Genomic DNA, 27,526 nt, shown 5'->3' with positions numbered 1-27,526 from the left:
GAGCTGTGTCGACCAAGAGGCACAGGGGTGCCAAGCAGGAGAGGCCCCTGAGCAGTACTCGATGAAGAAGGTACTCTCTGGAGAGAGAGCAGGAGCAGCATCGCTGGCGATGCTGAGAAGAGTATATAACCATGCTTTCTCATCAATAGGTCGAGTGGATCCTCATCCACTCTACTCACCATAACTAGTTATCACTTCAGCATAAGTATACATTAGTTTCAGTCAGCATAGCAGCAATCTATCAAGGTTGCTCCTCATCGTAGTGTGTGTGTTGTATCACCACTACCTGACGTCCGTAGGCGCCCATAGCAGGTTAGCGGTCCGGATATAGATAGAACCGAAGGCAGTAGTCCACTGCGGTCCGGGGATCACTTCAAGCATCAAGTCAACACACTGGACACTCGTGTTGACGCCACCAACCTTATCACCAACACCATCAACCTCATTATCATCGACATCACCAATCTCATCACCAACACCATCAACCTCATCATCATCAACACTCACACCAGACCTTGGTGTCATCATAACATTGATATTGATCGTGCCGAGCTACCCCTGAACGGAGTGTCCACAGAGGTCAGCCGAAACCTACGATAGTATATACAACGAACGCCACCTGCTGTCACTGCACAACTTGATAGTCACCGATACCGAGACAATAGCTGTCACACAGTTTAATAGTCACCGAGTATTCGACAGACCGACCTGGGTTCAGGCGCGAGACCCCTGACAGTACCCACCTGCTGGCACCATCTTCCATGTCATGTAGGGCCCCTACCTCATCTGGTGGTGACCCCAAGTGTCCTCCCCTTCTAGCCTTTTATTGTATGAACATCCTTGCCATTGATCTCCACAGGACCTGTTGTATGATCCAGTTTATTGCAGATTCTGGTGTGATTTGTGATACCCTGAGTACTTGTACTGATCTAGATGAGATCTGCCTTAGAGCCACTTCTCCTACAGATTTCAGTGGACTCTATTATAAGTCCTATGATCTGCCCAATTCCTCAATTCCCACACTCCCTTCATATGTCTTGACAGATCTTCCTGATTCCTGTGCATCCCGTCCCATGACAGACCGCTGGTTTGCTAGGAACCGCCTTCGGACATCAGTGAGCAGTGATACAACACACATGCTACAGTGGAAGCAATCTACTTGATTTCAACTTTGCTGATGGGAACTAATGTATACTTATGCTAAAGTGATGACTAGTTATGTATGGTGTAGAGTGGATGGTGATCCACTCTCTTGCTAGGACAGAGGACATGGTTATATACCTTCCTTGCAATGTTGCCTGTGACACTGCTCATCCTCCTCATCCCTCCTATGCTCTCCATCCACCTTGTGATGCCACTTGTTGGCACTGCCTCCTTGCCTCCTCTGGATGGATGGCCTCTGGCTGCTTCATCTCCATCAGGGGCCAGTCCCACTTCATCTGGGTGGTGACTCACACCCTTTCATCACTTCCTTGTCTTTGGCACCCACCTTCTTTCACCAGTTTCATCACTGTAGGGCCCCTGCCTCATCTGATGGTGTCCCCTCCTTGTTTGGTGACCTCTTCTCGCCGTATTGGTGATGGGGTGCCTCTCTGACTGATTCTCGTGAGGTATGAGCAAGTCTACTGTGAATCACATCAGCAAAAGTGCCTCAGCTGATGTTCCAAAGTCAAAGTGGAATTGAGCTTGAAATAGTGGTCCAGGAAGCAAACATGATGAGGCTGGAGTTTTCTCAGCCAGCCCCCCTTTGACTTTGGAACATCAGCTGAGGCGCTTTTGCTGATGTGATTCACAGTAGACTTGCTCATACCAAGTTGTTCTGCAACTGAATGGATAGATTCCCCAATTTGGATGTGAAAGAATGCCAATCAGCACCTCTCTGGGGTGGTTTTTGGCATGATGGTATAGATATGATGGTGTCAGACTGGAAGTGCTGCCAGATTGCTCACAGTCATCTGATTGAGCTGAAACTTTCCACATCACTACTTTCAATGTGTATGAAGGTGCCCACCAAGTTACATTGTAGTCAAAAGCCCACAAGTTCAGGAATGGAGTGGTGTCTTGGAAACCTGCATTTCCTTTGGGGGGGGGTTCAAATTCCCTCCAAAAATGCGCTTTTCAAAAAACCCGCATTTTTAAAAATGCAAAAACTTTGATAACCCCTAATAGCTATAAGTTGTATTGCCACACTGTCTGATATTGTCTGAAAGCCCTGCTTCTTCTCTCCAAGACTGTGTAAATGATATTGACATTGACTAAGAAAATTGTGCTATGGAGAAGAGCCAAATTTTATTTATTGTGGGACAGTTTATGGAGCATGCTCCCAAATAGTAAATGCAATGAAGTCATATGGCCAATAAGAGACATAACCTAACAGTGAGCATATGTTACTTGTCCTGCTCTCATCACTATCACCCATTGCTTGCTTATATCTTGCTTTCCTCTTCACACAATGCACTCAATGTAATGTTTCATATGGTGGTAAGAAGAGTTGTATTGAACAGCAGAAGAAAGAGTGCCTGTCAGATTGAGAATGGTTGAGTCAAGACTTGCTCCTGTCTCTGAGCTGAAGCACTTTGAGTCATGGCATTGTAGTCCACAGTAGTCCTCTCATGATGTCAAGACAATGCAGTAGTGTCTTCCTCATTGCACCCAGTGGATCTGAACAGCACCTGGAACAATTCCTCTTGAAGATCATGTGCAGTGGAACTTTGAAGTCTTGACACTGCATACTGTGACATTCCTTGCATTGCAGAGGCAAGATCCAGTTTGTATCCATGCTGATTTGTGCATCTTGTCCTCCTGAGCTCTTGTGTATCCCTGGCATCAAGTTGGAGGCTTTGAACAACCTCATTCACCTCATCCTCAGAGAAAGAGGGCAACAGCAGGTTGGCAATATCAGCAGGTCAGTCATATAGACTTGCAAAGGTGTGTGTGACAATGCAGGCTTGGATCATCTTGGCAGCAGTGATGTGGTCCTTGACATGGTAGATGTTACCATGATAGCCTGTAAGGCACTGGAAGTGGTTCTTCAGGTATGCAATGGCATGTTCAACTTGTACTTGGACTCAAGAGAGCATGTAGTTGAAGTGTTGAAGGTCTCGACTCTTGTCAGCAGCAATGCCTGAATGCTGCCAGGCTGTCCAACAACTGATTCAACAATCCACAGTGAGTGTGGCAGGATCACCAGCACTACATTGATGCTGTGGAAGCCTTTGTAGCAGAAGTGCTCTTGACTGAGCACTCCTGGCTCCCAGGCAAGAGGGATGTGTGCGCCATCCACCACAAGCCAGCCCTTACCCCACTCTTCAACTCCAGTTGTATTGTGCACCCAGGCAGAAGCATGTTGTCTCTCTCCCTCCAAAGCAAACTGCATGACCTTGTTGTTTAGCTCAAGGAGGCCAGTGACTGTGCAATTGGTGTATCCAACAATGCTCCCAACACCACAGCTGCATTGCAAAGCAGCATCACATTCACCACCTCCATTTCCAGAACAGCCTAGTCTGTACAGAGCCACTGAAAGGATCTCTTGCACTCTGTTGAGAGACATCACACCTGAGCTGCTGTAGTTCCACCAGAAAGCCTCTGTTTGCTGGAGTTGGATGGCAAGATTGTTGAATGCTTCAGGGGACATACAAACAAGTCCATGATACATCCTATGATTGCTTGATTCATACCTGTTGAGAAGGTGGATAAGCTTATTGGCACAGCCAAGAGGAGTGTAACATGTGATTGTGTACCTTTGCTTGCATATGAAAGTGTACAAGCAGACAAGGTGTTGTGAGAGTGGAAGTGGGTTGCCATTGTTGTCCAAGTCGTCGATGTCAGTGCTGCAGGAGTGCTGCACTCTGTTGGTGTTTTGGACAACCTCTGCAGGTATAGAGAGCTCGAGAGTGTGGACAATGTCATTGAGAATTACTTGCTTGTTGCTGTAGTGCACCATGGCTGGAAAGAGGAAAGGGGTTGGAGAGGGAGCATGGAGAGGGGGGATGGAGAGGGGATGGCAACAAGAGTGATGCCAAAAGGTTGCAGAGTGGAGTGGTGGTAGTAACAGAAGAGGTGTGAGAGTGAAATTTTTTGTTTAAATGCTTTGGAGCTCATTATGTGACTGTGCTGCACATCATTTTTATTCACCTCATACTTGCACTCTACAGAAAAACATTCAGAAATAACTTTGCATTGAGACCAGATGATGGTACATGTAATGCTACAGGACAGGAAGATTGAATGGAGAGTCTGTGTTGTTGTTGTTGCTGGTGTTCTGACAAGTGTCCTGTTCACTGCTGGCCTGAGAAGTGTCATGGGCCTGGATGCTCAAGAAGCAGGAGGGTCACTGGTTCATATGGAAGGAGCACAGGTATCGAAGACCTAGTCGACACCAGTAGAGAGCATGGTCGTAGTGCAGTCTCCATGGAGACCATGGACTCCTATGGACTCACATGCAAAGGAGGGCCAAGCACAGCCACGAGGAGGACCAAGCTCAAGGAGCAGGCACAGCCACGAGGAGGACCAAGCTCAAGGAGCAGGCACAGCCACGAAGAGGACCAAGCTCAAGGAGCATGCAGATGGTTACCACTCAGGGGCTCGAGAGACAAGAGCCAAAGGAACTGTCACTGATCAAAGGAGGAGGAGCAGTGTCGAAGGAGTCGACATCAGGTCATGAGGAGGAGGAGCAGTGTCGAAGGAGTCGACACCAGGTCATGAGGAGGAGGAGCTGTGTCGACCAAGAGGCACAGGGGTGCCAAGCAGGAGAGGCCCCTGAGCAGTACTCGATGAAGAAGGTACTCTATGGAGAGAGAGCAGGAGCAGCATCGCTGGCGATGCTGAGAAGAGGTATATAACCATGCTTTCTCATCATCATAGGTCGAGTGGATCCTCATCCACTCTACTCACCATACAACTAGTCAATACTTTAGAAACACAAGTACTCATTAGTTACAGTCAGCATAGCAGCAATCTATCAAGGTTGCTCCTCATCGTAGTGTGTGTGTTGTATCACCACTACCTGACGTCCGAAGGCGCCCATAGCAGGTTAGCGGTCCGGATATAGATAGAACCGAAGGCAGTAGTCCACTGCGGTCCGGGGATCACTTCAAAGCATCAAGTCAACACACTGGACACTCGTGTTGACGCCACCAACCTTATCGCCAACACCATCAACCTCATTATCATTGACATCACCAATCTTATCATCAACACCATCAACCTCATTATCATTGACATCACCAATCTTATCATCAACACCATCAACCTCATTATCATCGACATCACCAATCTCATCACCAACACCATCAACCTCATCATCATCAACACCCACACCAGACCTTGGTGTCATCATAACATTGATATTGATCGTGCCGAGCTACCCCTGAACGGAGTGTCCACAGAGGTCAGCCGAAACCTACGATAGTATATACAACGAACGCCACCTGCTGTCACTGCACAACTTGATAGTCACCGATACCGAGACAATAGCTGTCACACAGTTTAATAGTCACCGAGTATCTCGACAGACCGACCTGGGTTTCAGGCGCGAGACCCCTGACAAGAAGCAAGGAGGTGCACCATCTCCATCACCATGTCATGATCATGTTTGCAAATGCATTTGTCACACTCTTTCTCCTCCCTCTTGTGCTGTATGCACATCTCCTTGTGCTTGGTATGCTCAGCCTCCAGTATTTTTTCACATCTGGTGCATTCCTGTTCAAGCTGCAGGCAGATCTGAAGGGTATCAATGGAAGAACAATAGAAAGCTTCAGCAAGTGTGTCATGCTTGTGATCAAGGGCACCTTGCTTGCACTTGGTGCCAGGAGAGAGCTGGGCTGAAGATTGAGAAGAGGTGGAATCAAAGACATCCAAGCCACCAGCAGTGGAGGAAGGTGGTCAAGCCTGCAAAGGTGAAGGTGAAGGTGTGGTAAAGATGTCATCATCACCAGTGCCAGCAATGGATGCACCAGAAGTGGATGCAACAGCAGCAGGGGGGTTGTGTGTTCCATCAAGTCAAGAATAGGAGGCAAACCATGGCTGTGAGTGCTGTCACAGGGACGGCTGGCCTGCGCAAGAGAGTGCGCCAAATGATCAGCGGCAGCTATGGTAATGTCACATAATGGAGCAGTATATGAAGGGTGCACAGAAGATCAACATATGAAGGGTGCACCAGATTGATCAGAGCCAAAAACCATTGGGGATCAACGAGATTAATCAGGTTGGCAGTGCACATGAATTACGAGATCAATCAAACCCCGGGAATCCAGATCGATCTCATGGGATCAGTCAGAGTCAGCCAGATCAGCATGCTTCAACTAGTCGGCCGATCCGAACAAGTACTCAGAGCTGTGCCAATGTTGGAGTCAGCCGGATCAGCACACTTCAACTAGTCGGCCGATCTGAACAAGTATTCGGAGCTGTGCCGATGTCAGAGTCAGTTGGATCAGCATGCTTCAACTAGTCAGCCAATCTGAACAAGTCGAGATGGAACTGTGCCAACATGACCACATGACCAGGGGGTATGGTCACAAGGTTCAAAGGGAATTCACATGATTAAGTCAAGAGGGAGCTATGCCGAAAGGGGGCATCACACATCAGACAGAAGGAGAGCATGTAGGTGAGAGGGCAGTGTTGCATAACCCTTATGCTGAGCAAACAGTAGGAGCACAGTATCGAAGGGGTTGGTGCCAGCAGGGCAAGGCAATGCCTAACAGGGGACAAAGGCCCCTCAAGAGGAGCAAGATAGGTGTCGAGGGAAAACACCAACTGGACATATAAATACTCTCATTCTACATAGCATACAAGTGGATCAGCATCCACTCTGAACTCAACTTACTTACTCTATACTTACTCAGTTATGTATCATCGCAATAGCAGTGCTCTTGCAATGACTCTCAACATGTGTGTTGTATCACTGTTAGTCGACAACTGTAGGTGGTGTTCTTCACACTAGCGGTCCAGTTCATTACTGTAGGCAGTGTTCTTCAACACCTGTGGTCCAGTCCCTTGCTGAAGGCAGTGTTGCTTGACACCAGCAGTCCAGTTGGTTATTGTAGGTGGTGATTCACACCAGTGGTCCAGTAACTCCCATCCTCTGTAGGCGATTAGCATATCATGGTCCAGACAACGTCCAAGAGCATTATCAACAGTACTACAAACACTCATACTGTAGGGGAGGGTGTATCACCCACTCACCAACAAACAATGTCTGTGCCATGCAACCTCTGAATGGAGTGTTCAAGGTGGTCAGTCAAGACTTACTAGGCAACAACACTTGGTTACATTTAGGTGAATCATATCGAGTAGACCTTACTCAATCAACCTCAGTTAGTCTCTGGTGCACAATTGCTTACATTAGAGTGGATCATTCAAGTTGTGCCCCACGACAACATGACCAAGCCTGACACCAAGGATAGGTTCAAGGAGCTACAGAGAATAATGGAAAGGTCCAAGGAAAGAATGGAAAAGCTCCTATCAATGAATCAGACAGTTACCAATCATTTCATGCAAAGGTTGGAGTCATTGGAAGCCCTCATTGGGAGCAACAGCCAGTCTGAGGAGACTACCAATGAGGAGTCATTCAAACCCAACCCAGCACCCAGACCACACAGGATGGGGTCATTCCTAGGTCAAAACATGCAATCATATTTGAACTATGAGAAGTATGTGACCCCTACTGGGCCAAGATACAGTCAGCCCTATGAAGGAATACCTAGGGACACCGAATATGACAACAAGAACATGGGGGAGCCTTCCCCTGGTCAGTCTAAACCACTTTCCACCCTTTTCCCAAAGTTCAATCCGAGGGATGTGGAAATCTTCCTGATCGAAGCTGAAACATGATTCACATTCAATCAAGTATATGACCACAAGAGCATGATCCATCACACAGGGTCCCAGTTAGAAGGAAATGCTCATGAATGGTGGACATCCAAGATATGAATTGATCGCAAATGACAAGGGAGACTGTTCCATGACTGGCAATATTTCAGACAATGCTTGACCAAACAATACAATCCCCACAATTTGAGAATCAAAGCCTACAACAAGCTACTTAACATGCAACTCACAACTGACACACCTGGTGCAGCTACTCAACATGTTGAATGGTTCAGAGACCTCGAAGGGCAAGTCAATATGGAGGACAGGGACTTGGTTATTGACTTATTCAGAAGTACCCTCACCCGCGGTCTTCAGGAGAAGTTCGAGTGAAACCCACCTACAAGTATTTGGGAATGGTATCGAGAGGTAGAGGACATTGATTGCCAATGTATGGTGATGCAACATTCTGCCTCAAGATATCCCAGTGTACTTACATCTCACATGAACCTGGTCACATGAGCAACAACATCAGCAATTCCACAGGCCTGACAACCTGGACCTGTAACTGCAGGTAATTCATACCGATTTGGTAATCGCCCCCTGCCTCCTCACCTGATACAAGCCCAGAAGCCAAAGGAGGCTAACTCTCAGGACAGCAACACCTGTCATTTGTGCAGAGGCACAGGGCATTGGGCAAGGGATTGTCCCACTAGAAAACCTCCTGTGCCAATGACAACCAGACCTAATGGTCCAAAAGTTATGGTGACCTTAGAAGATGCCCCCAAGGGAGAATCAACTCCTGAGGAGGAAAGCACAACTGAAGAAGAACTGCAAGATGCATATTCAGTCAAGCAAGCCAGCCTCGAGCTCGCTCAGTTATCTCTCGCCAACAAAGCAGAGAGCGATTATGAGGAGGATGAGGAGGGAAACATCAGTGGGACGATGCCCTGATGGCATGCATCACCCTACAACCCTGGTTGCCATCCATTTGTACATATCAAGAATGTTCCATTTGTTTCTCCACTAATGCAAGCAAGGTGGTGCTCAAGTTAATGGGTATGATCCAAGATCACCTGGCTCGAATACTCACTGACACAGGTGCAGGCTTATCCATAGTTTCAGAATCTTTTGTCAGCAAGCACCACTTAAACACAAAACCAACAAAAACACGAACTGTACATGGTGTCACCAGACACAAACTCGCCATTAACAGCTCTGCTATGGTGCAGGTAGTTATTGGAAAACATGTACTAGGGGCAGTGGAGGCATCAGTAGCTGACACTGCTGAGTATGACCTCATTCTGGGTTTCTTGGAATTGAAAAGGTTGAGACCAATGAGCCAGTGGGATACTGGCCAACTCGAATTCAAGACCCAAGCTCAGAAGGACCAACCAGAAGAGTCGGGAGCCCTATGACAGGTGCCCCTGAAGATAAACAAAAAGGATCCCCCTGATAAGAACTATAAGTCTATAAAACTTCATGGACATGAGTTCATATCAGCAGAACAATTGATCCAAGCAGCTTTGGAGGATGGCCCTATTGGGTTCATGCTGCTGGACACTCTGCCCTCATCTCTTCCAGCATTCGGATTTGTGCCTACTGGAGCCAATTGAGGGGTAGAAATGGAGGTAGAAGCAGATAAACTGGTTATGGTCAAGGACATACCAGAACCATACCAACATCTACAAGAGGTGTTTGACGAGGTGGAAGCAGACAAGCTACCACCACACATGGAGCATGATCTATGGCTTGAACTGGCTGAAAATAGTAAGCCCCCTCAAGGACCATTATATCTCAAGGGACCAAAGGAAATGGCTGAACTCCACAAGTACCTTGACGAAAACCTAGCCAAAGGTTTCATATGGCCATCGAAGAGCCCTGCAAGATCACCAGTACTCTTTGTACCTAAAAAAGATGGAGGATTATGACTCTGCATCAATTACAGGGGCTTGAATGAAATCACAGTCAAGAATCAAGCACCATTGCCACTCATCAATGAACAGTTGTTCCTCCTATGCAAGGCAAGGATATATTCAAAACTGGATCTCAGAGCCACATATAACCTTATCTGTATTGTGGATGGAGATGAGTGGAAGACAGCATTTGGAACCCAGCTGGGTCTTTATGAGTATTTGGTAATGCCTTTTGGCCTAGCTAATGCTCCTGCCCATTTCCAGTTGTTTATCAACCACATCTTCCACAATATCATCGGAATATATGTGGTGGTGTATCTGGATGACTTCCTAATCTTTAGTGACATGAAAGAGGAACATATCACACATGTCATCGAGATCCTAAACGTAACCAAGCGTCGTCGCCTAGTAAGTCTCGACTGACCGCCTTGAACACTCCATTCAGAGGTTGCACGGCATGGATGCTGTTTGTTGGTGAGTGAGTGATACACCCTCCCCTACAGTATGAGTGTTTGTAGTACTGTTGATAATGCTCTTGGACGTCATCTGGACTGCGATATGCCAATCGCCTACAGAGGATGTGAGTTACTGGACTGCTGGTGTGAAACACCACCTACAATAACCAACTGGACCACTGGTGTTGAGCAACACCACCTACAGCAAGGAAATGGACTGCTGGTGTTGAAGAACACCGCCTACAGTAATGAACTGGACCGCTAGTGTGAAGAACACCACCTACAGTAATGAACTGGACCGCTAGTGTGAAGAACACCACCTACAGTTGTCGACTGATGGTGATACAACACACATGTTGAGAGTCGTTGCAAGAGCACTGCTATTGCGAAGATACGTAACCTAGTAAGTATAGAGTAAGTAGTTGAGTTTCAGAGTGGATGCCAGTCCACTCAAATGCTATGGTAGAAAGAGAGTATTTATACGTTCGATTGGTGTTTTCCCTCGACACCTATCCTGCTCCTCTTGAGGGGCCTTTGTCCCTTGTTAGGCACTGCCTTGCCCTGCTGGCATCATCCCCTTCGATACTGTGCTCCTACCATTTTGCTTGGTGTAAGGGTTATGCAACACTGCCCTCTCGCCTTCATGCTCTCCTTCTGTCTGATGTGTGATGCCCCCTTTCGGCATGGCCCCCTTTTGACTTAATCTTGTGAATCCCCTTTTGAACCTCATGACCATACCCCCTGGTTATGTGGTCACGTCGGCTCAGTTCCGTCTTGACTTGTTCAGATCAGCCAACTAGTTGAAGCGTGCTGATCCGACTGACTCCATCATCGGCACAGCTCTGAATACTTGCTTGGATTGGCCGACTAGTTGAAGCATGCTGATCCGACTGATTCCGACATTGGCACAGCTCCGAATACCTGTTTGGATTGGCCGATTAGTTGAGGCGTGCTGATCTGACTGCCTCCATCGTCAGCATAGCTCCAAGTACTTGTTCGGATCGGCCAACTCATTGAAGCATACTGGTCCAGCTGACTCCAACTGTTCCCATGAGATCGATCTGGATTCCCAGGGTTCAATTGATCTTGTAAATCATGTGTGCTGCCAACCTGATTAATCTCGTTGATCCCTGATGGTTGTCGACTCTGATCAATCTGGCACACCCTTCATATGTTGATCTTCTGTGCACCCTTCATATACTGCTCCGTTACGCGACATTATCATAACTGCTGCTGATCATTTGGCGCACTCTCTTGCGCAGGCCAGCTGTCCCTGTGACACATCGACTATTTGCCAAGCTGTCGAAATGCGAGTTTCACATGGACACCATCGAATACTTGGGGTAAATGACCCAAAGCTTGCCAAATACTTCATGGACAATACAGAGCAAATTAAGTATCTTCAAGATCATATCAGACAAGCTCAGAGTCGGGCAGTCAACCAATACAACTGCAAACGGAAAGATATTGAATTCAAAGTGGGCGACTTAGTGTATATCAATTGAAGGAACTGGAAGATGAGATGACCAACCCCAAAGTTGGACATGAGGTTCGCAGGCCCATACCTGATCAAAGAAAGGATTGGAAGAAGGGCATATCGAATTGGTCTACCAGTAAACCTCCAAGTCCATGACGTTTTTCACATATCAATGTTGGAGCCGGCCAGGACGAGCACACTTCCACATCGCTCGCAGATTCCAGTAGAGCCACCATTACCAGAAGAGGACCTTGAATTCAAGGTCAAGGCCTTACTGGACAAATGAGTTTGTAATCACAAGATCAAATACAGGGTACTCTGGCAAGGGTACCCAGAAGAAGCAGCATCATGGGAGTCGATCGACCTTCTCAATTGCCCAACCCTCATCCAGGAGTATGAGGAATCGGTGGGGGGACGACGACTATAAGTTTCAACAAAAAAAGTGACACAAAAACTTCAACAAAAAAAAGCAACACAAAAAAACTTCAACAAAAAGTGACACAAAACGGAGAAGAGCAAAACGTATCGATGGAAGGCAAAACTCTGTTCAAATTTCGTAGCATCTCATGCAAGTCGACAAAAAAGAGACACAGTCTTTTAGAAAAGAGGAGCAAAAGAAAATTGAATTGAGAGGTGGATACAAACACGTCGTTACATGTTGCATTCATGAGTAGGAATGAGAGGAGGATGAACCCAGCATCCATGGAAGAGGAAATCAGCATTCTCGCCAGGTACCATGACAGACTCATGAGGTCGATGCTTGGAGCACAACTTATCATGACAATCAAGGTACAAGAAGAGAATCCAAATGATTGGGAATGCCATCGCTTGGCTAGGCAAGCGCCAGAGAACACCGATGGCAAATATCCATTTGTTGAAGGTGTCGGGGTCAGTCACTCGATCATCAGCATGAACAAATCCCGGACCATAACCATTGGTCACAGTCAGATGTGCATGCTCCACCAGGTGAGTGCCCCAAGGCTGCCTGCTGGGGGGACTGTCACCAAGGTACTCCATGTCCAGAGAAATGGGGATTGTCCATTCACAATGCAACAAGTTGCCAAGGTGGCAATGAGTGCAGGTGCAAGGAACACAACTGTAAGGGATGAAGGGGTTGATGAATGCTGAAGGAAAACAACTAAAAAAAAAGGAGGTTAGCATCAGGAGGAAGAAAGAGAATGGTGTACAAAAGATTACTCATGGAAGACTAAGACTAGCACACCGGGTGCATTGCCAGCTAGGCCAGGGCATACAACCCTCGGTCATTCGAAGCATGGCCAGGCGGTGCCGTTGCTGTTTGGTTGAAGAACCTCTACCTACCTCCCACTCTGGAGGATAGTCCCCAGTAGCGATTTTTACCACCAGCCTAGACACCACCAATCCTTCAGACCAACCAGCTATCTCACCATTGGTAGGTACATGATGATCAAGGGAAGGAGGGGCTGGAGTACATGCCAAGTCTACTTCCACAGCATCATGATGGTCGGAGGAAGAAGTCGTGGGGCATTCCAAGTCAAGGAATGAAGGATTGGGTCTGTACACATGCCCAAGGGAGGAGCAGAGGGAAAGCAAGGAAGCAGTTGGGCTCAGGAAGGCCGAGTTGTCAGGAAGGGAAGACGTAGGCAACAGGGGAGTCTGGATAGAAGAAGTCAGATTCTGAGGGGTGGGGTCATTGTTAGAAACCTCGACCATTGTAGTAGGAGGTGAAGGGGAAGTCCTCGAAGGATGAGAATGACAAAGATGGGGCATACCGAGTAAAGGAATATTGGTTGCATGATATGGTAAGAGGAGAAGAAAGAGAGGATGAAAAGAAGGACAAAGGAGGGCTTATATAACCTTGACAGAGCTCGGCTCTGGAAGGGAGGTTAATGTCACAGGGACGGCTGGCCTGCACAAGAGAGTGCACCAAATGATCAGCAGCAGCTATGGTAATGTCATGTAACAGAGCAGTATATGAAGGGTGCACAGAAGATCAACATATGAAGGGTGCACCAGATTGATCAGAGCCAAAAACCATTGGGGATCAATGAGATTAATCAGGTTGGCAGTGCATATGAATTACGAGATCAATCAAACCCTGGGAATCCAGATAGAACTCATGGGATCAGTCAGAGTCAGCCAGATCAGCATGCTTCAACTAGTTGGCCAATAGTTGGATCAGCACACTTCAACTAGTCAGCCAATCTGAACAAGTCGAGATGGAACTGTGCCAACATGACCACATGACCAGGGGGTATGGTCACAAGGTTCAAAGGGAATTCACATGATTAAGTTGAGAGGGAGCTATGCTGAAAGGGGGCATCACACATCAGACAGAAGGAGAGCATGTAGGCGAGAGGGCAGTGTTGCATAACCCTTATGCCGAGCAAATGGTAGGAGCACAGTATCGAAGGGGTTGGTGCCAGCAGGGCAAGGCAATGCCTAACAGGGGACAAAGGCCCCTCAAGAGGAGCAGGATAGGTGTCGAGGGAAAACACTGACCAGACATACAAATACTCTCATTCTACATAGCATACAAGTGGATCAGCATCCACTCTGAACTCAACTTACATACTCTATACTTACTCAGTTATGTATCATCGCAATAGCAGTGCTCTTGCAATGACTCTCAACATGTGTGTTGTATCACTGTTAGTCGACAACTGTAGGTGGTGTTCTTCACACTAGCGGTCCAGTTCATTACTGTAGGCAGTGTTCTTCAACACCTGTGGTCCAGTCCCTTGCTGAAGGCAGTGTTGCTCAACACCAGCAGTCCAGTTGGTTATTGTAGGTGGTGATTCACACCAGTGGTCCAGTAACTCCCATCCTCTGTAGGTGATTAGCATATCGCAGTCCAGACAATGTCCAAGAGCATTATCAACAGTACTATGAACACTCATACTGTAGGGGAGGGTGTATCACCCACTCACCAACAAACAACATCTGTGCTGCACAACCTCTGAATGGAGTGTTCAAGGCAGTCAGTTGAGACTTACTAGGCAATGACGCTTGGTTACATTTAGGCAAATCATATCGAGTAGACCTTACTCAATCAACCTCAGTTAGTCTCTGGTGCACGATCGCTTACAAGTGCCATGATCATACAGCTTGCTGCCACAAATATCCATGGGTATGTCAGCTGAGCCATTGGAAGGCATGTCAGCCTTGTCTTTGCTGGTGAAGTCGAGACTGGGAGTTGTGATAAGTGCTGTGGGATTGGCATAGAATTGGCCATTCATCATCTCATGCATCCTTTCAAACCAAGTGTACTTTGTTGACAGGGCAATGCAAGATATGTAGGACTGTTTGAAATTGAAAGTATGAATCAGCAATCAAGCATACCATTGCAAGCAATGAAGATTGCAAAAACTTACCAGGTTGGATGCATCCATGTCCTCCAGCAGTGTACCAGCTCCAGTGAGTGAAAGCTTCTTCTTCTCCCTGTAGTATGTCTCTAGCAGCCACCTCAGCTTGGCCTTGATGCAATTGGGATCAACAGATGCGCCTGGGAAAATCATCTTGGAGATCTCCTGAAAAATGGGATGTTTGCAAAGTTTGAGGGCTGGATTGCTCTCAGCTGATTCTCAAGATGGCAGCAGAGTGTGCTGGTAGGACTTGCTGTTGTAGAGGATTGTGATGAGGTGAAGAACATTGGCACCCAACCATGTGAAGTTCTTCTTGCCTGTGACAGATCTAGAGGCTCAAGTTGGACTGGAAGTGCAGATGTCAGAAGCACTTGTAGAACCAGATTGAGACAGTGCAGGCACACTTTCAATGTGAGTTGCAGAGATTGTAGGTGTAGTGGACTGGCATAACAACTCTGCAGAGATGTCATGAGTATCATCAGTGGAGGAGGTCATGTTGAATGAGCACAAGGAAGAGGGAGTGAGCAAAAGTGCAATGAGAGTGAGGAGAGGAGAGAAGATGTGGAGTGATAACCCTTCCATGTTTTCACAATACTGTCTCCTGACCTGCATTTTTAAAAATGCGGTTTTTTTTTTTTTCCCTTTGCGCAGCTTATGTAAGCTTTTGCGTTGTTTTTTCTTTTTTTTTTTGGAAAAATGCACTCTTCAAAAAACCCGCGTTTTTAAAAACGCAAAAACTTTGATACCCCCTATTGAGCATTGGAGTGATGTGTGGTGACATGTAAAATCGCGGGACAGTTTACGCGCGAGCTGTAAATCCGAAATCTTCGAATGCGCCTTTCATATGAGGACTGCTCTCATCTTCGCTGCTCGTTGCAAGAAGGTGGCATAGCCGTCCCTCGCCTTGGCAAATGAGCATATGTCATTGTTCACACGCCTTTAAGCCTTGAACTTCGTTTGATGCAAATTTAACGAGGCTCGATACTTCCGGTTTCCCTGCAACCTCCAAACATGAAAGGCAGGCAGAGGAAAGGAAGCTTTCGCAGCGACCCAGTCCGATACATTAGCGCAAGCAAGTCCCCTGGACAGTCATACGCAGAATGAGCTTGCCAACAGCATAAATGCCTGACAGATAGAGTTAGCGTTTGCGACCGTCAGATGACTCCACATGCCTTTCACCTACTCTTCTTTCCACATTTCCACAGTCTTGAGACATGAGTCCCTTTATTTGCTCACTCCTCGTCCTCCACATTCTTTTCTTTTGCCTGGTCAGGGCACCGTTGTCTTCCTCCCCGATGCCACAGGTCGTCAGTGAGAGCGAGGAGGGTATTCAGCATTTGTGGAACCATGTGCAACGTGGCATTTTTCTCGGCGAGTTGGACATACACGACAAAGTTGTTGCCCGTTCATGGAAACATTTTTTGATCACCGATGGCAAGGATTGGATTAAGTGAGTCACTGTGCATCCAGTGCGCAGAAATACGCTGCCCTATACATTACCAATAGGGCTTTCGCCATTTGTCTGCAACGCATAACGACTAGACGCCTAACCTTCACGAGCGTAGAGCATTCCACTGACACATCCGCTAAACCTTTCCTTACCACTTCGGCATTTCAGCCACAAAGCTTCAGAAGCTGCCAAACCCTCGTGAGTCCACCTGGAGCGTCTAGATATCCGTTTGAAACGTCTTGTTGCTAACCAATTAATTGTTTTCATCAGATTCCTCGACCTAACGCGGTTCAAGCCCGAAAAGGCTCTTTATGAGTTCAGTCAGCACTCTTCATCTGAAAAGACGATGGCTGAGGAACTAGTCACTAAATTTGCAGAGTTGCGGAAGAAAGAGATTCTGATCTTAAAGGATCAGAAGAAGTTGGAAGCGCATATGGCACAACATGATGCGATGATCAAGACGAGGAACAAGCAGTGGGGAAAAGATCTTCGTCTCGGTTAAAACTCGGAACACTCTGAAGTCGAGGACGTCGACGAGAGCCACAGTTTCGGCCGTCACTAGGTGCTCTGCACAGTTTCCGCTCGCTAAATGGGCTACAGCTCGGGTTGTTCTAGTCCACACGACATCGAACAAACTTATGACTCTATCATCAAGGCTGAACGAGAGTCTGTTACCTTACCACGTCAGGCGGTGCTGGTTCCCGCTTCACGTCTGCGATTCAGCTTGCCATGCCATTCAAGATAACCTTATGACGTAGCTTTTGGAACGAGTGGCAGACTTGAATGGTAGAACCCGGTTTATTACGTATGTCGACGATGAACTGTGTGTACAGATAAATGGATGCTAACTGAGGACCAATTAACTGAATCTGGTGCCTTTATACGTCTTACCCTGTGGATGATTCAGTAGTCATGTTTATTGAAAATGACGATCCAATATGAAGATGTTGGTTGATGTAAGCAGATACAAAAGGCGAAGGACGATCTGATCGGAGATCGAGGATCGGGTACAACCTAGCCCCGCTCATTGTCAGACCTCGTCATTAAGTAGGATGTACCCATTTTTGGCAAGTGCCACTCACTTTGTATATACAGCTCATGTGTAAACTGTCCCACGAATTTACATGTCACCATACATCACTCTAATGCTCAATAGCTATAAGTTGTATTGCCACACTGTCTGATATTGTCTGAAAGCCCTGCTTCTTCTCTCCAAGACTGTGTAAATGATATTGACATTGACTAAGAAAATTGTGCTATGGAGAAGAGCCAAATTTTATTTATTGTGGGACAGTTTAAGGAGCATGCTCCCAAATAGTGACACCACTCCATTCCTGACCTTGTGGGCTTTTGACTACAATGAAACTTGCAATGTAACTTGGTGGGCACCTTCATACACATTGAAAGTAGTGATGTGGAAAGTTTCAGCTCAATCAGATGACTGTGAGCAATCTGGCAGCACTTCCAGTCTGACACCATCATATCTATACCATCATGCCAAAAACCACCCCAGAGAGGTGCTGATTGGCATTCTTTCACATCCAAATTGGGGAATCTATCCATTCAGTTGCAGAACAACTTGGTATGAGCAAGTCTACTGTGAATCACATCAGCAAAAGTGCCTCTGCTGATGTTCCAAAGTCAAAGGGGGGCTGGCCAAGAAAACTCCAGCCTCATCATGTTCACTTCCTGGATCACTATTTCAAGCTCAATTCCACCTCCACAGTCAGGAAAGCATGTCATGCACTGCAGGAGACATTTCAAATCAAAGCATGCCCAACCACAGTAAGAAAAGCACTTCATTACTGTCATTACAAAGCACAAAGGTTAGTGAAAAAACTGAAGCTACTCAAGAGACATTACAAAGCCCATTGCAAATTTGCTAATGAGCACAAGGACATGACTGTTGAGGATTGGAAGAATGTGGTATGGTCCAATGAGACAAAGATCAACTTCTTTGGACTGGATGGTAAGCAGTTCTGTTGGATTAAGAATGCTGGCTTCAACAGCAAGCTTGTCAGGCTGATGGTCAAGTTCAGCAGTGGCTCCATCATGATCTGGGGCTGTATGATGTGGGAAGGGGTGGGAGGTATGCACTTGGTGCTGGGTTCAATGAAATCAGACCAATACATTTATATCTTGAATGACAAGCTTTTGAAAACAATCTCAGATTTGCAGCTTCAGCATGCATACACTGACGTCATGTTTCAGCAAGACAATGACCCAAAACACACATTGAAGAAGACAATAATGTGGTTGGAAAGTAATAGCATTAAGGTTATGCAATGGCTGGTGCAGTCACTGGACTTAAACCTGATTGAACACCTCTGGCACCATCTCAAAATGTGACTTTCATGGTATAGTACAATTGCAAAGTCCAGGGATGAACTGCTCAAGAGATGTGAAGCTGAATGGAAAGTGATCACTCCAGAGACATGTAGGACACTAATAGAGAGCATGCCAGACTGCATCAAAGTGGTTCTGAAGGCCAAAAGAGGGAATACAAAGTACTAAGGTGTTCTCAAGGAGCACTCCATAAACTGTCCCACAATAAAAAAAAAATTCAGCTCTTCTTCATAGCACAATTTTTTTAGTCAATGTCAATATCATTTACACAGTCTTGGAGAGAAAAAGCAGGGCTTTCAGACAATATCAGACAGTGTGGCAATACAACTTATAGCTATTGAGCATTAGAGTGATGTATGGTGACATGTAAATCCGTGGGACAGTTTATGTGTGAGCTGTATATCAAATGGGGAGCTCAAGACTCCCACCACATTTTTTTCTTAGTCAATTGAGTATACATGTTTCTGTCCTAAAAACAGCAGTGACATCATATGCAGACTCTCTCCGATCTTTGATTTTGCAAGATGATATTGAACTTCTTGTGTGACGTGTATTCGGCCGAGAAGTATCGATTGAGCAATCGCGTGCGGCTAGTATTCGCACGAGAGAGTGCTCAGGCATGACACACAGCCCTCCTTCAGAGCAGACAACCTGTGTGTCACAGGGTCGGCTGGCCAGCACAAGAGAGTGTGCCAACTGACCAGCGGCAGTCATGGTAATGTTGCACAGAAGATCAACATATGAAGGGTGTGCCAGATTGATCAGAGCCAATAACCATTGGGGATCAACAAGATTAATTGGGTTGGCAGTGCATATGAATTATGAGATCAATTGAACTCCAGAAATCCAGATCAATCTCACAGGATTGGTTGGGATCAGTCAGATCAGCATGCCTCAACTAGTTGGCTGATACAAGCAAGTACTCAGAGCTGTGCCAACATGACCACATGACCAAGGGGTTGGGTCACAAGGTTCAACAAGTGACTAAAGGGATTCACAAGACAAAGTTGAGACAGAGCTGTGCTGACATGACCACATGACCAAGGGGTTTGGTCACAAGGTTCAACCAGTGGCTAAAAGGATTCACAGGATAAAGTCGAGAAGGAGCTGTGTTGAAAGGGGGCATCACACATCATCAGGCAGAAGGAGAGCATGAAGGTGAGAGGGCAGTGTTGCATAACCCTTATGCTGTGAAAACAGTAGGAGTGCAGTATCAGTGGGATTGATGCCAGCAGGACAAGACAGTGCCAAACAGGGGACAAAGGCCCCTCAAGAGGAGCAGGATAGGTGTCATGGGCTATGCCAACCAAATGCATAAATACTCTCATTCTACCATAGCATATGAGTGGATCCCCATCCACTCTTTATTTATACTTTACTTATTACTTCTTACTTACTCAGTTAAGTACCATCACAATAGCAGTGCTCTTGCAATGACTCTCAACATGTGTGTTGTATCACCATTAGTCAACAACTGTAGGTGGTGTTCTTCACACTAGTGGTCCAGTTCCTTACTGTAGGTGGTGTTCTTCAACACCTGCAGTCCAGTCCCTTGCTGTAGGTGGTGTTGCTTGACACCAGCAGTCCAGTCAGTTATTGTAAGCAGTGATTCACACCTGTGGTCCAGTAACTCCTGTCCTCTGTAGGTGATTAGCATATCATGGTCCAGATGATGTCCAAGAGCATTATCAACAGTACTACGAACACTTGTACTGTAGGAGAGGGTGTATCACCCACTCACCAACAAACAATGTTCATGCTGTGCAACCTCTGAACAGAGTGTTCAAGGTGGTCAGTTGAGACTTACCAGGTGGTGATGCTTGGTTACATTTAGGCGAAACATATCGAGTAGACCTTACTCAATCAAACTCAATAGCACCCCCAAAACTAAGTCTCTGGCGCGCGACCGCTTACACTGTGAAGGAGGAGGGTATCGACTCACACCGGGAGTCTGATGAAGTGATCGGCACATCCGACGGGATGGCCGACAGCTTTTCCCACAGTGATAAGAGTTGTCAGAAAAACTGTTGGGTGGTCTCTGACAATCAGATCAGTGCACCCAATGAGGCAGAGGACGACTCTCTGTCTAATGATAAGCCTCTGTCAAGACTCCTCTTGAGGGGTCTAATGCCCTTCTCCTTCAGACCTCTTTCCTACCTCTTGTCAGTGTTGAAGATGTGTATATAAGGTGTCTGAAGTCAACCAGTTCATTTGTATCATCCTATCCCTCTTGTACTTACTCATCAACATCAAGTGCTCAATACAAACTGTGTCCTGCCACAGTCCACTAGCCTTCCAACAGATTATGAGACCTAGCGGTTACTAGGCCTCTCAACAACACTAAGTACAAAACAAATTGGATTGGCTCCTGAGACACAATCTCAGTCATAGCATTAGCAAGATCACCAAACAGCTCACCATCAAAGGCTGAAGCATATAAGCCTGCCATTGAAAAGGTTTGAGACAGTGCCTGGTTGATCAAAATGGATGCAGCAATGTCTTTGTCAATGCCACCCATGCTGCGAGGCAGCAGCGATTACTACACCTGGTGAAGACAGCTGCAAATCTACATTGATGGGGTTAACCCAATGATGTGGGAGGCGATTACAGGTATATCAACCCACATGGCCAACAAGACAGATGAATGCCTCTGCATCTCCCTCCAGACAACCACAAGGTGTGCAGTCAATGTTCTTCTGCAAGCCATTGCTCCAGAGATCGCCATCATAATTGAGGAGGAGCAAACTGCAAACCACATATGGAAATATCTTGAACAATGCTACTCCAAGGGGACCATCATCCAACCATATGTCCTCCTCACCAAACTTATCCACCTTGTCCAGGTGGGAAGTGTCAATGAGTTTTTCTCCAACATCGAGCATATTGCCAATGAGAGAGCTCTGATGGGTCATCCAATTGACACCAGAATGAAGCTTGGCTGCTTACTCCACAGCATTCAACCACATCTCCGCCCATACACCATGGCTTATGAAGCATGGTGGGAGTTGCTTGCCCTCAGCAAGACCACCAAGTCTGCCAGATCATCCAATGCAGACTATGAGCTTCAACTTGTGCAATTGTTTGAAGCTACCACCATGGGCCTACACAATTATGAGGAGTCTGTGCATCTCAAGGAAGATGAGACTGACAGTATGACACTCATAGCTCGCTTCACAAACCTAGGGAGCCTTCAACAATGCTCCTCCACTCTTTCCCAGGGCAAACCTAATGCTGCAGTGGCCAACCAAGTCATCTGCTGGAAATGCAGTCACCATGGTCATATATCGACAGAATGCCCTGACCCTGAAAAGGAGGAGAAACAGGGCAAGCGAGGAAAGAGAGGCAAGGGAAAGCAAAAGAGTGACAGTGCCAAGTCAGCCAGGGAGAACAGAAATAATCAAAGTGACCAAAATGCACATGTCTTGACTGTTCTCACCACAGGTACAGCCAACAAGAAAGTCATTGAGGGCTGGATCTGGGATACTGGTGCTGATGTTCACATCTGCAAGGATGAGTCACTCATGACAGACATATGACACACCAATGGATGCATCCAGCAAGCACAGGGTCCTTTGATCAAGTACAACACCATCAGAAAGGTCACCCTAAATGTTAACACCAGTACTGGTGTCAAGCATGTCACACTATCAAATGTTGTCCTTCTTTGCAATGGAAAATTCAACTTGTTCTCTCCAAGGGCTGCAGCTAAAGCGAGTGAAGGAGACATCAGATGTGATTGGCAAGGAAGAGACTGCATTATGGTCAGGAAGGACAAACAATGCAAACAAGTCACCCAGGCCATGAAGAGTGGTGACAGGCTTTACCTAGACATGGTGGCAAAGGCTACCCCAAGCAACCATGCAAAGCCAAGCAATCACAACTGAGTGCTGCAGGCGAAGTCACAAGAGGATGCCACCGCTTTCTGGTGCATGTGGCACTGCCACCTCAGACATGCAAGCCTAGACCACATCCAGAAGTCATTGAAGGCTGTGGGCATTGATACCTGTGACATGCCTAAGGTTTTCAACTGTGAAGCATGCAATGCAATGAAATTTGTTCACCCATCATTCAGATCAGGAAGAAACAAAACAAAGGTGAGACTTGATGTGGTTGTCAGTGACCTACAGGGTCCTATGCTGGTTCTGAGTCTTGGAGGAGTGAGGTACATACTCACTATCATGGATGTACACATGCATTTCAGCTGGGTAAGGATGCTTGTGTCAAAAGATGCTATGAAGACAGCAGTTGAGAAGTGGCTGGAGGAAACAAAGCAGGAAATGGGTTAGTACCCAAAGGTTTTCCAGAGTGACAACAGCAGCAAGTACACATTGAATGCCTTCAAGACCATGCTTTGTCTGCACAGCAGCTGACCACACCCTATATGCCACAACAAAATGGGATTGCTGAGCATGTCAACCACACCATCATGAACATTGTTTGACCAATGCTCAACACTGCCAAGCTACCAGCACCACTCTGGGCCGAAGCTACTCAACATGCAAACTGGATCTGAAACCACACCTATTCCAAGGTCATCAGAGGAGTACCCTATACCCTGTGGTCTGGACAAAGGGTTAGGATGAGTGACATCAAAACCTTCAGCACATTAGTATGGGTCAGGAACATCAAGCATGGAAAGAGCAAATCAAAGCTCAGTCAACATGGACAAAAGTGCTTTTGGGTAGGAGTGCCTGACCTATCTGAGGCAGCTCACAGATGCATTGACACTGAAGACTACTCAAAGGTTTATACCTTGAGGGATGTCAAGTTCGATGCTGAGACCCTCTCTGATGCAATCATTAACACCAACCTTGATTACATTAGCCAAGGTACTGTGAACACAAGTCTGACCTGGGAGCTAGAGGATGAGCTATCACTCAAAAATGTGCTGAGGAACTGAACAGCAAGAATGATACCCACCAGGGAACTGAGCAAATCCTCAGATGATGATAGCTCAGACCTTTCTTCACCCTCAGCATCCGATGAACAAGACTCAGAGGAAGATGCATCACCAGTTGTCATTACTACCCAGCAAGACTGACATCTCAGCCCAGCCAGGGACCCCACTGACCTGAAGATCAAATTAGCAATGGTTGCACATTACCTTCAGGAGGGCAGTAGCAATGTTAGAGAACTTGAGTCATCGCTCACCAACAAGCCCTGCATGAGTCCCAAGGAGCAAGTAACAGCTGCATGTGATAACATCAGGTCTGATCTCAACATGCAAAATGCCACCATTGAGTTTGTCACCACAGTTGGCCAGGACTCACTCACTATGCATAATGACCCACAAACACTCATGCAAGCACAGAAATGCACAGAGTGGTCAAGCTGGGAGAAGGCAATCAAGGACAAGCTTGACTCACTTGATGATGCCAGAACATGGATTGTCACCAATCTACCAGAAAATTGGAAGGCAATCATGGCCAAGTGGGTTTTCAAGACCAAGCATGATGCTGATGGAAACCCAGTAAAGTATAAGGCTCATCTGGTAGCCCACAGGTTTAACCAAATGCATGGTATTGATTACCATGACATGTACTCAGCAGTGGTGAGCATGACCTGCCTCCATCTTGTCATTTGTTACAGCCTCAAGAACAAGCTTCAGATCTGGCAAATAGATTTTGTCACCATGTACCTTAACAGTGAGCTCCCAGACATTGACATATACATGACGCTCCCACCAGGTTTCGAGGAAAGGTACAGACGGTTGTCATGGGCCTGGATGCGCAGGAAGCAGAAAGACCCATAAGTTCATATGAAGGGAGCGCAGGCATCGAGGAATTGGGTAGATTGTGGGAATTACAGAAGAATTCAGTGAGATTGGTAGTAGACATGGTTCTATGACAGATCTCATCAAGATCTGCATGAACAAAGTCGATATCACAAATTCTGCCAGAATCTGTAGTAAGTATGATTGTATGGCAGATTCTGCAGAGATCAGTGACAAGGATGTTCATATGACAATTTCACATGCGAGGAGAACCAAGTTCACATGTGAGGAGGACCAAGCTCTGCCAAGATGGGGACCAAGCTCAGGAACATGCAGCTGGTTACCACTCAGGGGGCTCACAAGATAAGGGCCAGGAGAACCGTCGCTGGTCGAAGGAAGAGGAGCTGTGTAAAGGACACCGGTGAGCAAGTCATGAGGAGGAGGAGCAGTGTCGAAGGAGTCGACACAACTCAACACACCATAACTAGTATTACTTCAGAAGCATAAGTACTCATTAGTTCAGTCAGCATAGTAGTAATCGATAGATTGCTCCTCATTGTAGCACATGTGTTGTATCACTGCTCACTGATGTCCAAAGGTGGTTCATAGCAAACCAGCAGTCCAGATTAAGATAGAACCAAAGGCAGTCGTCCACTGCGGTCCGGGGATCACCTCAAGTGATAGTCAACACACTGGACACTCATGTCGATGCCACCAACCTCATCATCAACAATATACTCACACCAGACCTTGGTGTCATCACAAGTTCACATCATTATTGATCATGCCAAGCTACCTCTGGACAGAGTGTCCACAGCGGTTAGTCGAGACCTGCAATAGCAAAGCCTGTCCTACAGTTCCAAGCAAGAAAGTGATAGAGATGACTCTATTACATATTTCGCTGAGAATCGTAAAACCACTAGTATTATCGCATAACTCGACAGAATCGGTAATAGTATCGACACTACTACCGATCTCAGGTTTCAGGTGCGCAACCGCTGACAACGGTCACCGCAATCAGCCTGTCACCTCAAGAAGGCACTTTATGGACTCAAGCAGTCTGGTCGTGAATGGTTTGCAAAGTTGGATGAAAGTCTGTGCTCTTTAGGCTTCTCACAACTCAGCTGTGATGTGGCAGTGTACAAAATGGAGTTGGTTGTCATTGCCATTTATGTTGATGACATCATCATCATTGGACAGGAACATGAGGTTGACATCATCATTGACTCAATCCAGGCACACTTCAAAATAACCGGAGGTGGGGATGCAGAATGGTGCCTTGGAATTCGCATCCAGCAAAATGGTGAATCAGTTTCACTTGCACAAGATGCATACATTGGTGCTGTACTCACTCGTTTTGGCATGAACCAAGCAGTGGAGACCAACACGCCACTTGACCCATTGGCCACCAACCTACTACTCACAGACCCAAGTCACCAGCCCCTCACCAAAGAGCAGGTAGTGACCTATCAACAGATCATGGGATCAGTCATGTATCTCATGACCTCAACAAGACCTGACCTTGCTTTTCCCATTAGCAAACTTGCAAGTCACCTTGCCTCTCCAACCACAGTTCACCTCAATCAGGTGTGGTGTCATGGGCCTGAATGCTCAGGAAGTAGGAGGGTCACTGGTTCATATGAAAGGAGCACAGGTATCAGAGATCTAGTCGATACCAGTGGAGAGCATGGTTGTAGTTCAGTCTCCATGGAGATCATGGACTTCTATGGACTCACATGCAAAGGAGGACCAGGCCCATATGTGAGGAGGGCCAGGCACAGCCACGAAGAGGACCAAGCTCAAGGAGCATGCAGATGGTTACCACTCAGGGGCTCGAGAGACAAGAGTCAAAGGAACTGTCACCAGTCAAAGGAGAAGGAGCAGTGTATAGGAGACTGGCAAGCAGGTCCTGAGGAGGAGGAGCAGTGTCGAAGGAGTTGACACAGCTCAGGAGGCACAGGGGTGTCAAACAAGCAGGATAGCAAGGAGGAGGAGCAGTGTCAAAGGAGTCGACACAGCTCAAGAGGCACAGGGGTGCCAAGCAAGCAGGATAGCTCAAGGAGGACAGGAGTGGTGCTAGAGGGGCCCCCTGTACAGTACTTGATGAAGAAGGTACTCTCTGGAGAGAGAGCAGGAGCAGCATCACTGGCAATGCTGTGAAGAGGTATATAACCATACTTTCTCATCATCAAAGGTCGAGTGGATCCTCATCCACTCTACACACACCATAACTAGTTATCACTTCAGCATAAGTATATATTAGTTCCAGTCAGCATAGTAGCAATCCAGCAAGATTGCTCCTCATTGTAGTGCATGTGTTGCATCACCACTACCTGATGTCCAAAGGCAGCCCATAGCAGGTCAGTGGTCTGGATATAGATAGAACTGAAGGCAGTAGTCCACTGTGGTCTGGGGATCACTTCAAGCATCAGTCAACACACTGGACACTCATGTTAATGCCACCAACCTTATTACCAACACCATCAACCTCATCATCATCAACACTCACACCAGACCTTGGTGTCATCATAACCTACATATTGATATTGATCATGCCGAGCTACCCCTGAACAGAGTGTCCCACAGAGGTCAGCCGAAACCTATGATAGTATATACAACGAACACCACCCACTGTCTTTGCACAACTTGATAGTTGCCAAGCAACATAGCCCATCAAGACTGATACCAAGACAATAGCTGTTGCACAGTTTGATAGTCACCAAGTACCTCGACAGACCGACCTGGGTTTCAGGCGCGAGACCCCTGACATGTGGCACCTTTTGCGCTATGTCTTACACACTCGATCACATAAGTTAGTGTACTTGTGAAACAAGTCAAGCACTCCTGTCACATATTCTAATGCTGATCACGCTGGCAGCTGGAAGGAAAACCTGTACTTGACATCTGGGTTTGTCCTTACTCTGTTTGGAGGAGTGGTTGCCTGGAGGAGCAGGAGGCAGAGAGTTATATCAACATCAACAGCAGAGGCTGAGGTAGTCACCCTTAGTGACACATGCCA

The 27,526-nt window shown here is 46.7% G+C and overlaps 5 protein-coding genes across 5 annotated transcripts; 3 read left to right on the top strand and 2 right to left on the bottom strand.

Moving 5' to 3' along the window:
- Positions 1–282: 282 nt before the first annotated feature.
- Positions 283–525, bottom strand: UHO2_07443 (uncharacterized protein; the record flags this gene model as incomplete). The annotated part of the gene is made up of 1 exon (XM_041559051.1): positions 283–525. One exon carries the CDS (start codon positions 523–525, stop codon positions 283–285), a length of 243 nt encoding a protein of 80 aa, XP_041414985.1.
- Positions 526–14,695: 14,170 nt separating this feature from the next.
- Positions 14,696–15,151, bottom strand: UHO2_07442 (uncharacterized protein; the record flags this gene model as incomplete). Its single annotated transcript, XM_041559050.1, has 2 exons — positions 14,696–14,935; positions 15,008–15,151. 2 exons carry the CDS (start codon positions 15,149–15,151, stop codon positions 14,696–14,698), a joined length of 384 nt encoding a protein of 127 aa, XP_041414984.1.
- Positions 15,152–16,212: 1,061 nt separating this feature from the next.
- On the top strand, positions 16,213–16,950 carry UHO2_07441 (uncharacterized protein; the record flags this gene model as incomplete). Its single annotated transcript, XM_041559049.1, has 3 exons — positions 16,213–16,448; positions 16,617–16,646; positions 16,719–16,950. 3 exons carry the CDS (start codon positions 16,213–16,215, stop codon positions 16,948–16,950), a joined length of 498 nt encoding a protein of 165 aa, XP_041414983.1.
- Positions 16,951–21,418: 4,468 nt separating this feature from the next.
- UHO2_07440 (uncharacterized protein) lies at positions 21,419–22,330 on the top strand (the record flags this gene model as incomplete). Its single annotated transcript, XM_041559048.1, has 1 exon — positions 21,419–22,330. One exon carries the CDS (start codon positions 21,419–21,421, stop codon positions 22,328–22,330), a length of 912 nt encoding a protein of 303 aa, XP_041414982.1.
- A 960-nt stretch (positions 22,331–23,290) lies between these two features.
- Positions 23,291–24,546, top strand: UHO2_07439 (uncharacterized protein; the record flags this gene model as incomplete). Its single annotated transcript, XM_041559047.1, has 3 exons — positions 23,291–23,367; positions 23,397–23,623; positions 23,849–24,546. 3 exons carry the CDS (start codon positions 23,291–23,293, stop codon positions 24,544–24,546), a joined length of 1,002 nt encoding a protein of 333 aa, XP_041414981.1.
- Positions 24,547–27,526: the final 2,980 nt, after the last annotated feature.

This window comes from Ustilago hordei (assembly GCF_900519145.1).
Source record: "Ustilago hordei strain Uho2 genome assembly, contig: UHO2_contig_29, whole genome shotgun sequence".
Classification (NCBI taxonomy): Eukaryota; Fungi; Basidiomycota; class Ustilaginomycetes; order Ustilaginales; family Ustilaginaceae; genus Ustilago; species Ustilago hordei.
Note: the sequence above shows the minus strand (reverse complement) of the source record. Positions and strands in the feature narration are given on the sequence as shown.